The sequence below is a fragment of the Belonocnema kinseyi genome, chromosome 3, assembly GCF_010883055.1.
Source record: "Belonocnema kinseyi isolate 2016_QV_RU_SX_M_011 chromosome 3, B_treatae_v1, whole genome shotgun sequence".
NCBI classification, from domain to species: Eukaryota; Metazoa; Arthropoda; class Insecta; order Hymenoptera; family Cynipidae; genus Belonocnema; species Belonocnema kinseyi.
This window is the reverse complement of record NC_046659.1, coordinates 122,608,453-122,620,550: the sequence shown is the minus strand read 5'-3', so window position 1 is coordinate 122,620,550 and position 12,098 is coordinate 122,608,453. Positions and strand designations below refer to the sequence as shown.

Genomic DNA, 12,098 nt, shown 5'->3' with positions numbered 1-12,098 from the left:
GGGACTTTTTTTAGATTTTAAAGAAAATAAGGTATCTCGGGGACCTCTTAGTGCATATAGAAATGTTGTGGCGACTGGACTATCCAACACTTTCTAACAGTAAATTTTGAATATAGTAAAAAATCAAAGATCGGCGGCAGAGTATAGCGAAAGATATAAAACCAGTATAATTTTTCTCTAGGACAACTTTCTGTGAATGCATAATGCGCCTTCAATGCATATGTGTGTGAACCTGTATATACACACATTCTAAAGTCAAGCCAGTTATTACTATTGTTATGATTCGGTATGGGTACCTGAGTACACCGTATGTCTCACAATCAGAGCCACCAGTAGTAGTCTTCTACTGACTACTCCACACTCCATGCGTAACGTGCTCTTCATGTGTTCTCTAAAAAATACAAAGTAGATTAGTTTGAAAAAAATTTGAAACCAAATTTAGACCTTTTAATTTTTCGTCTAATTGGAAAAATTAAGACTCTACAAATTGTGTTTTTTGTAATTATTATTCATAAAATGTGTTATAAACAAATGCAGAATAACCAGAGTGCAAGAAAGTTCAAAAGGTGATAGATCCTCCAGTGAAAATGTTGTAGATCATGAGGGATTGTGAAAAAGTGATCTTGAATTTAGGAATTAGAAATATTTTTTTTCGTCAAGAGTGGATCAGTTGCATCACGTCTCAACATCCTCGAAGAAGTCATTAACTCATTATATCAAACGGAAGAAGGCTAAAAATGCCGAGATAGTAGAGCCGGATTATGTGCGGTGCTTTTGAAAGTCTTTTACAGCAAGCTAATAAAACCATTATTGGCAATGCTAATAAAGATAAGAACTAATAGGGAGAACAGAAAGAGAAAAAGGTTCCTGAAGACGTTGAATCTCATTCTCATAAAGAATTGTTGCTATATCAAAATTCTATAAGAGCTTTGATAAAAAGCCTAAATAAGAGAGATGATGACCAATAATAACTTAGAGCTGAGAAAGGTGAACTCCAGTTTTCTCAATGATGATAAAATTGCATCAGAGCAGGAAGATGCCAGGATGAATTTGAATTTGAGGGAGGATCTCCCAGGTAAATTGAGCAAGTCGACACAAATAGATGTTTCCCAATTGGCTTGGAAGACACCCTATGGCCAGAGATCAAGACCATTATCAACGGGTCAGTTGTCAAGACAGAATCAATTCGGTGACTCGAATTATGCGGGTTATAATGCAAGATATGGAATTTCTTCAGCTCAAAGTGAAGTGATACTTTCGCAGCGGAGTAGGAATCAAAATAAATATGTTGCTATCGATATGATGAGACTGATGCCGGGTTCACAATCAGGACATTTTTTGGCTAATAATTCTGGTTGCATGTGTTGTTGTGCTTGCAATGGTCCACAAAAACCTACTGGATTTAGTGCAGATACTATGGAGGAACAAGATGGACCGGAAGGACTCTCTTGGAGAAGACTTCACATGAGCAGAGCTAAACTCAAAGCCACTGCGACTACTTCTGAACTTCTGAGTGGTTTCGCAATGGTGAGATACTCACTGGAAACATATAAATTTGTTTAGTAGGTACTGCTATTTTATTAGTTGGGACGACCACTTTCTCAGTTGCTGATACTAATTCAATAGTCATTGCAACCAATGGCAATTGTGCCAACTAAGAAAATAACACTACCATATCTTACTAACTAAATAGTTGGCCCAACTAACCATTTTTTTCAGTTTTAGAAAACAAAATTCTTCAATTTACACTTTCAAGAAGATGAGTTAAAATTTTTCCTCAATACTGAGTTTTTTATTGAATGTATAAAGTCGTTTTTTATTGTAGTAAAATGAATTGTGTGAAAAGTAAACTGATAAGAGACAGGAAAAAAATGAAGGTTATTAAATATTATGATTATTTTAGCATTAAAAAACCTCGTAAAAGTAGAAATCTAATTCGAAACATTTAGGAAAAATTAGAAAAGTAAACGAGTTACAAAAATATTGAAGATGTATAATCTTCATGTTAATCTATGTTTATCCTCAATGATTCATACCTTTATCCACTATTTATTTTATGATTCGAAGATGTTTTCCAACATTAATCAATGATTCAAGCGCATCGCGCAAAAAGTCAAGTTTTTAAATTAATTATATAGCACGGAATTTCCAATTTCTTAAACATTTTAGAGATACTCAGTTGAGAATTAGTAATAAATTCTAAATTAAAAACGGTTAAATTTGCTTTTCTTTCAGAACTTTTCTAAATTTGATAAACCTGAATTAAAATCAAATGAACAGTCTTAACACACCATTAAGATTAAAAATACAGTTTATATGATTACCTCAGACCTGAAATAAGAAAAATTACTTAAAGATAAAATAGTATGAAACAGCATAATATTCTAAATAAAACATAAAATTATTATCTCCACGTAACTGAGCAATATAATCACTAATAAATAGTCTGTAACTCATTGAACTCAATTTTTATGGAACCCTAATATGACAATTCAATCAGCCATCTGATAATGAATCACAGAATCACTAGAAGCAAATAAAACAAAAATAATTACAATGTTCAAGAATGATTTTATGACTGAACAGAGCGTAAACATGCAGACAATATATTATCTTGAAAAAAATCAAAATTACACAGTAGCATCATTATATTTAGCAGTCGTAATATAAAGTGACACTTCTATGTTAATATCTAAAAAAATATTATTTAAATTTTTGTGGAAAATTCCATATTTAAAATCTTACAAAACATGACGAGGATATAAAGCATCAAATATATGAAAAATTTATAAATATTTAAATTCGATTCCCGGAACGGTTTAATATTACCTGTTTTTCCGGTAGAATTACTGAAGTTATTTTATTATCCTGAAAATGAAAAAAATGAAGAAGGCAATTTCTAGCAATCACGAATAATTTCCTACAATTCACAATGCAGGAAGATAAGATATACATATTTGTGATGATTGAAGCAACCTTCCATCACTTTTCAATATTTTCTGAAGAAACGGAAGTCTGCGCAATGAGAAACATAAGGCTGCAAAATTAGACAATTTCAAATAAGAAGGTTCCAAAATGGAGAGACAGTTAACGACACTAAAATGTTGTCTTCAATTTCATTTGATAAACGCGTAAAATAAAACACAGAAAATTCAAACATAATATTTGAACAGACTGCATAGCTGAAAGTACTCTAAAAACAGGGAAAATAGGTTGATTGATCAGAAAAATAGGTGAATAAATTCTTTTAAATAAAATCAATGTATAGGTACCGTATTAAACAACGGAAATTATAACCAAATAGTTGAATTTTAAAGTAAAAGTGACGAATTTATACCAAAATATTTGAATTTTGTAGTAAATAGTCGAATTTTCAAACCAACAAAAATTAACTTCACCTAAAAACATGTGAATTTTCAATGAAGAACTTTTTTAACAATAAAGACCAATTTTCAATCAACAAAAGAGTAATTTTAAATCCAAAACGACGAATTTTCAATAAAATAATTTAAGTGTCAACAAAATGGTTAAATTTGTAACCAAACAGATGAAATTTCGATGATTTTTAAAACAAATAGTTAAATTTTCAACCAAATGGTCGAATTTTTAAATAAGAAAGCTCAAGTTTCAATCAAACCAGTTGCATTTTCAAGCCAAAAGGACTTATGTGCAACCAAGCAATTAAATTTTTTCAGCAAATGATTTAATTTTCATAAAAATAGTTCAACCTTTCAAAATAATGAAACTGTCAAGAAAATAGTTTAATTTTCAATCAAATAAGATTAATTCTCAACGAAACATATAATAGTTGATACAACAAACGAGTTTTAGAAAACTGTTGAATTTCCAACCCAAAAAATATGAATTTTTAATGAAAATAATAAACTTTTTAACCCAAAAAAGGCTATTTCTACAAAACAGTTAAATTTTCAACACAAAAATATGAATTTTCATTAAAAAAATTTCATTTTCGATCAAATAATGGAAAATAAAAATTTTGACATAAGAAAAATTAACCTTCAACAAAAAAAGATGAATTCTCAATGAAAAATTGATTAGTTGTATTTTCGATCGAAAACTATCAATTTATAAAAAAGACTAATGTTCACCAAAAGAGTTGAATCCTCCACCAGGAAAGATTTTTCAATCAAGAGAGAAAAAAAGCTATTCAAATTATTGAATTTTCGAACCAAAAAGGGGAATTCTCTGAAGAAAGAGTTTAATTTTCAACCCAAAAATATGAATTTTCAACCAAAAAGTACATTTCTAACCAAATAGTTAATTTTTCTACGAAAATAATAAAAATTTTAACCCAAACAGAAGAATTTTTTACAAAACAATTAATTCTTAAACAAAAATATGAATTTTCATTAAAAAAATGAGTTTTTAACCCACTAATGGAAAAGTTAGATTTTTAGTTTAAAAAATTAATTTTCTTCCAAAAAAGAAATAATTTTCAATATAATAGTTAAATTTTTAACCAATAAAATGAATGCTGAGCAAATTAGTTGAAGTTTCAACTAAGTAGTTGAATTTGAATAAAAGAAGATGAATTCTCAACGAAAAATTTTATAGTAAAATTTTTTACTATAAAACGATCAATTATAAAAAAAAACGAATGTTTAACAAACGAGTTAAATTCTCTACCAGGAAAGATTTTGAGTTGAGAGAAAAAAAAATAATTTCATCCAAATACAGTGAAACTCTTCTATAGCGCCGATTTTGGGGCTGACGGTGGGTGGCAACCAACTCATTATAGCCTGCTCCGCTTTTGTTTTTTCACGTTTGACTGCTCGCCTGAGTGACAGCCGCAGATCCTGCGCACTCTGCGCATCACCTTTTACACCTGCATGAGTGGCGGCGTCAATTCTCGGAAGGGCTATAGAAGGGAGGGCTATTGAAGAGTTTCACTGTAGTTGAATTTTTATTTTTAAACCAAAAAGTTTAGTTCCCTAGAAAAAAGTAGAATTTTAAATCCGAAAATATGAATCTTCAACCCAAAAGTTAATTTTTAACAAAATATTGGAATTCTGTAAAAAAATAATTGAATCTACCACACAAAAAAAAGAGTTTTCTACAAAACAGTTAAAATTTAAAATCCAAAAATATGAATTTTCAACAAACTAATGGAAAAGTAAAATTTGTAGAAAAAATTTAAAAAAAAACGAATATACAAGAAAATAGTGATATTTTCAAGTAAATAAGAGAATTGTTGGCCAAAATGTAATAGTAAACTTTTAAATTAAAAAAATAAGTAAATTTCAACAACAAAAATAACGTGAGCCCCCCCCCCCACATAACAAATCGTCACAAAACCTGCCCCCCTCCCCCATCCTGGAAGTGTGACACCTAAAAGTTTGTCCAAATTTATACCTGTAAAAATTCGACTTTTGATTTTTTTTATTGACCCCCCCCCTAATTTTTGTGTTTCCCATAAGAGGAAAATCCGTTATTTTCTTTTTTCACAATAATTCTAAACTTTTTATAAACTTTTTATGAAATAAAGTATAGTCAACTATTAAGGACTTAAGTAATATTCCAGAAATAATTTAAAACCAATAACTTTTAATTTTGAACCCCTCAAAACTATATTTCTTTGTGCCCGGAAAATGCCCCAAAAAAGGAAATTGCAGTTTCCTATAAAATTCATGCTAAAGACGGTATTTTTCCAACATTAATCATTTTTAATCGAGAAATGATGTGCTTCAAGTATATTTTAAAGGTTTTAACACTTTTTTCTCTTTAAAATCGTAAAAATTATTACTTTCTGTAATTAATGACAAAATTAACAGATTTTTATAGCAATACTTTCCTTTCCTTAGAACGAATACCATATATTGTGTGAACAATAATAATTTGTTAAAACAATTAAATTCAATTGCTGTAAGTAAAGGATAGTTTTTTTTCTGTTAAAATCACGTATATAGAATAATGGAGTCAGTGGATTGAAAATAATCTGCATGTAGATATTTTATAAATTATATAAATAAAAACAGAGAAATATTTTAAACAAGAAAGAAAGGATTACACTTTTATTACAGCATTGAATTTAATTCTTGAAACAACATAGGGTCTATGTACTAATATAAGTAAATACTAAATAATAAGTGACGTAGTGTTATTAATTGATTAAATAATTGCAATAAATCTTAAACTACAATATATTACTCATAAAATTCGTTAATTGTGTAATTAATTGCAGAAAAAAATACATTTCCCGATCTATAGACAAGAAATTGTTGAAACAAAACGAAAATTGTTTAAAAAATTGCTAAATATTCTCAAGATAAAAAATGACTCAAAATCTGTGAAGTATGTCATCCATTCCAGAAAATAATAGCTTTTTACGATTTTAAGAATAAAAGATTGTTTAAATAATTATCAATTGTTTCAAATAAGAAGTAATAGTTTTAAAACGCAGTATCGAAAGATACTAACTTTTAACGACTTACAGAGGAAAAAAATTGTTTAAAGAAATAATAATTGTTTAAAAAATTAATAATTATTTAAAAAATACTTGGTAACCCTTCACTTATCGAATAAAAATGATTCATCTTGAAATAATTTCAAAAAATACCATTCTTTGCATGAATTTGATAGAAAACTGCTATTTTGCATTTTTTTGACATTTTCCAGGCATAATAAAAAGGATATTTGCGGGTCAAAATTTAAATTTATTAGATCCGAAATATTACGGTTATGCATCATATCTTGTTTGAACTTAATAATTATGATTCTATTAAAATTCAATAAAGAATCAAATGTTTTCGACAAGAGCTTTTTTCCATAAAGCATACAGAAAAGTTTTAATTAGACGTTATAACAATTGTTCTTCACTGACTTGATTATTTATTTATTATATTACTGATATAATTAATTGTAGGCCAGTCTCGAAGCAAGAAGTAACCTTTTTCTATAGGATCAAACGGCATATTGTGACATTTTCTAACAGAAATTGTTATTAACAATTACGCAAATTGTTAATTAGTATCTTATATCTAGTTTTTGAATCACTGTTAGTTTATTGTCGGATAATTGCAGTGAAAGAAACGTCTTTTCTGTATATAAAAATTATGAATTTTAGTTTTTGTTATAAAAAGATGTTTACAAAAATTATATAAATTATGGTTGAATCTAATTCACTGGTTCATTATCGCAAGAAAGCTAATTCAGTAGTAATTTAGGACAAAATAATTTTTTTTCTACGAGGAAGTGCAAATTTGGGACAGATGAAAAGTTTGCATTTTTCAACATTTTCATTGCAACTAAAATAATTAATCTTGAACCAAAAAATAATATTTTAACCCGATAGTTGAATTTCCAACCAAACAGATGAACTTTCGGCCAAAAAAGTTTCATTTTTAACCAAATACATACATTTTCAACCAAACTTGTAATTTTCAAAGGATTTTTAAGACTATTATTTAAATTTTTCACCACAGAATTACATTTTTAACCAAATTATGAATTTTTAAAGGTATTTACCCTTATACTTAAATTTTCTACCAAACAAATGAATTTTCAACCAAAAAGGTGAATTAGTCATCAAGAAGATTAATATTCTGCCACAAAAGACAAAGTGTGAACAAAATACAGAAATTTTCAACCAAATACCTGAATTTTCAAGTAAAGAAAAAAAAAGTTAAACCAAGCATGGAATTGTTAAATGTTTAGTAAAAAATGTATTTTCAGTTAAAAAAAAATAAATTGTCAATAACATCGTTAAATGTTAAAGAAGGAAAATAATTTTTAACTTATATAATTAATCTTCAACCAAACAAATTATATTTTAACTCAATAGTTTAATTTTTAATCCTAAAATCAAATTTTCAACAAAATAGATGAATAATTGAGAAATAGATAATTTCTTAATCAAAAAAATGAATTTAAAACAAAAAAGTGTATAGTTTAATTTATATTTTGAAAAAATTATTTTCAATCAAAACTAATTTTCAATAATACAGATGAATTTTTAACCAATTTTTGAATTTTTAAAGATACTTTAACCTGATAATTAAATTTTTGACCAAAGAAATGGATTTCCAACCAAAAGGTGAATTAGACCTCTAGAAGCTTAATAATCTGCCTGGTAAGAAAAATTCTTTTTCATTTAAAGAAAAATGAATTTTCAACCAAAAAGTGTATATGTAGTAAAAATGTTTGTTAAACAATTAATATTTAATAAAAAGAGTCATTTTCAATTAAAGAGATTAACTTTTAACCAAAAATAATAATTTTCTACCAAAAAAGATTAACTTTAAAAAAATGCATGCATTTTCAACCAAATTTTGAATTTTTAAATCCATTTAACCTAATAGTGAAATTTTCAACCAAAAAGGTGAATTAGTCACCAAAAAGATGATTATTCTGTCCTAAAAGACAAAGTTTCAACAAAATACATAAATTTTCTACAAAATAGATGAATTTTTAAGTAAAGAAAATAAATGTTAAACAAAACATAAAATATAAAAATTTTCAATTAAAAAAATACATTTAAAAAACGAATTTTCCAATAAAATAGTAAAATTTCCAAGCAAAGAAATTAATATACGTTTCCAAACCTCATAAGATTTTCTGTCAAATCTATAACAAAATGTTGGAACATGAACTAGATTTTTTCCGCAGAAAGGGTAATTAGTTCTCTTAAAAAAAGAAAGCTACCAAAATAATTGAATTTTCAACCCAAAAAAGACGAGAAGGGAATTTTCAACTAAGAAAGATCAATTTTATAATAATAATAATGACATAGCTATACTTTCGTTAAAAGAAAAATCACTTGCAAAAAAGAATTAATTTTCAACAAAATAGTTAAATTTTGAAGCAAAGAAATAAATTTTTAACTAAAATAAAGAAACTGCAACCAAAAAAATGATATTTTGATCCGATAATTGAATTTTCAACCAAAAAAGTTTCATTTTTAACCAAACTTGAAATTTTCAAAGGAATTTTCAACCTATAAGTTGAATTTTTCATCAGAAAATTTGCATTTTTAATCGAAAAGGTGAATTATTCACCAAGAAAAGAATTCATTGAAAAAACGAATTTTCAAACAAAATATAGTAAAAATTCCAAGCAAAGAAATGAATTTTTAACTAAAATAATATGAATCTTCAATCAAAAGACTGAATATACGTTTTCAAATCTCATAACATTTTCTGTCAAATCTATAACAAAATGTTGGTAAATGAACCGAATTTTTTTCCTGAAGAAAGGGTAATCAGTTCTTTTAAATATGTAATGCTGAGCATGTCTGAAAAATATGACGCCTCTAGCAGTTTTTGAACGATTCCAAATTAGTAAATAAATTAAAAATAAAAATAAATTCTTCTGATGTAATTTTTCAGGTGGCGATGGTGGAATTACAAATAAATACGCCAACAGAGGTGCCTGAATGGCTGTTTGTCATGTTTGCTGTCTGTACAACTGTGCTAGTTTCCGTTCACATATTTGCCTTGATGATCAGCACGTATCTTCTGCCGAATGTGGAAGCAATTAGCAAACTTCAAGTCGCCAGACTCGTTACGGAATCGCCGCACGAACGAATGAAAGGCTTTATTGAACTCGCCTGGGCATTTTCGACAGTATTGGGCCTCTTCCTGTTCCTGGTGGAAGTTGCTATTTTGTGCTGGGTTAAATTCTGGGACTATTCTTTCACGGCTGCGATGGCCAGTACTGTGATCGTCATTCCTGTACTTATCGTTTTCGTTGCATTTGCAGTACATTTTTATCATTCTTTGGTTGTTTATAAATGCGAGGCGTCCGTGACAGATATGAATGAGTTGGAAAACATGAAAAGGAAGTTGGACGACGTAACTACCAACCAAAGTAGCAGTGTGTAAATGCTAGTAATTTTTAACTTTGAATATCGAATCGCTGATTTAGTCAATCTGAGGTGCTGCAATAATGTCTGTGAGAAAACAAATTCCGAAAGTCCACTTCCAAAAGATTAGAAGTGGAGCAGTCTGAAAATGTAATATTTATACAATTTATCTGTAATATAATAATGTATTAAAAAGTACTTAAACTTTTCGTAAGAAAATCATCAATAACTAGTTTTTGAAATACACCAATCCTCCAGTTAGTCGAATTTTTAAACATAAAAGATTAACCTTTAAACCAAAATGGTTACATTTTTAAACACATAGTTGAATTTTAAAGCCAAAAAGTTGAATGTTAAAAAAAGAAACAGTTGAATATTCTGCACAATAATGAAATTTTCAACAAAATAGTTGAATCTTTAACAAACAAAAAAATGAAATTTTCAAAAAATTGTTGAGTTTTTAACTGAAATGATGAATCTTCAACAACAACAAAAAAAGAATGTTTAATAAAGAAGTTCAGCTTTGAACCAGGTACCCTAATTTTCAATAAAAAAGATTAATTCTCGAATAAAAATGTAATAGGTAATATTTAAAATAAAAATATTTTTATTTTTAATAAAAAACAGGTTAAGTCAATCAATAAAGACTAACGTTCAACAGACGAGTTTAATTTTCAACCAGAAAAGATTTCTCAATGAAGAGAGAAAAACATTCATCCAAATTGTTGAATTTTCAAAACTAAAAGGCGCATTCTCTAGAAAACAGTTCAATTTTCAACTGGATAGTTAAGACAAAAAGACCAAAGATCTAAAAAATAGTCGATTTTTCTAGAAAATGATTAAATTAAACGAACCAGTTGAATTGCTGACAAAAAATGAAATTTTCAACTAAAATGATGATAGATGAATCTCCAAAAAAAAGCCGAAGACCCACTTCTCAAAGATTAGAAGTGGAGCAGTGTGAAAATATGATATTTATACAAATTGTCTGTAATATAATAAGATATTAAAAAGTACTTAAACTTTTCGTAAGAAAATCATCAATAAGTAGTTTTTGAAATACACCAATCCTCAAATGAGCAGTTGACTTTTCGAACAAAGAAGATAACTTTCTGGCAAAATCGTTATATTTTCTACATAATGATTAAAATTTCAACAAAACAAATGAACTTTGAAAAAAAAATGAAATTTTCAACAAAATAATTGAACATTTAAGAAAGATTTTTCAATCGAGAGAAAAAAATGCATTCAAATTTTTTAATTTTCCAAACTAAAAGGCGAATTCTCTAGAAAACTGTTGAATTTGCAACTAAATAGTTAAATTTTTAAGACAAAAAGACAAATGATCAACAAAAAAGTCAAATTTTCTACATAATGATTAAATTAAAAGAAACAGCCCTCCTAGAAATAATTGATTGAACACGATTAATAACGATTAAGAGTAATCAAAAGTTAAATCGGTTTAAATTGTTGCTAATTGTGTCAATTGTTCCCAATCGGATTGAATTGAGTAAATGCACTTGCCTGCAATACGCCCTCTGCAGTTTTCGTTTGTAACACACATGACGCGCACGCGTTATGGATATTAAATTTTTAGTAATTTAACAAAAGTTTTAAGTACAAAAAAATATAATGTTTAAGTGGTATACCGAATGAAATGTTAAAAGTATATAGATTAACAAAATGTAAAATTTATTCCGTTTAACAATGTGACAGTGATGTATTCTGATTATCCGGTAGGCAGTTTGATTTAGGGGGTATATTATTATAAAACCTTTATTTGCTTCTTATTATATTTACATTGCTGAAATTTGTTTAGACAGAGTAAAAATGAGCTTGTGAATAATTAAAGCAAAATCAAAATGCTGTAGTGAAAACTTTTAACCCCTAACTCAGAATAATGGATACCCAATTGAAAACGATTGGAAACATTCTAGAAGGTAGGATGGCGCCAATATTTTGAAACTCAGACTAAATAAATTATAGGTATCTCCTTAAATTTTTAGTAGAAAAACTTATCTAATCCTTTTAAGTTTCTTGCAATATAACAATTTTGAATTTATAAATATGTTTGATTTAAAATTCTTGACAATTCTAGTTTTTAAATATTTAAAATATTAAATTTGGAATATGTCAAATAATTTGGTTTGCAATGCCTAATAATAAAATATTTTTATTATAAAGGTTTGAAATTATTAATTGTATAATATTAGATTCATTTAGGTTTCATTAGGTTCAAAATTGAATTGTATACGTGCGGAATTCATCACAACAAATG

General features: G+C 27.5%; 1 protein-coding gene across 1 annotated transcript; it reads left to right on the top strand.

Moving 5' to 3' along the window:
- The first annotated feature begins 324 nt into the window (after nt 1-324).
- LOC117170154 (protein orai-2-like) lies at nt 325-10,034 on the top strand. Its single transcript, XM_033356715.1, has 2 exons — nt 325-1,527; nt 9,345-10,034. Exons 1-2 carry the CDS (start codon nt 955-957, stop codon nt 9,837-9,839), a joined length of 1,068 nt encoding a protein of 355 aa, XP_033212606.1. The 5' UTR covers nt 325-954; the 3' UTR covers nt 9,840-10,034.
- Nucleotides 10,035-12,098: the final 2,064 nt, after the last annotated feature.

Bases quoted from the DNA above. Each gene is read 5' to 3' on its own strand.
- LOC117170154 (XM_033356715.1), top strand. From the start codon at position 955: ATGATGACCAATAATAACTTAGAGCTGAGAAAGGTGAACTCCAGTTTT. The intron at 1,528-9,344 runs GTGAGATACTCA...GTAATTTTTCAG, and splicing joins TTCTGAGTGGTTTCGCAATG to GTGGCGATGGTGGAATTACA.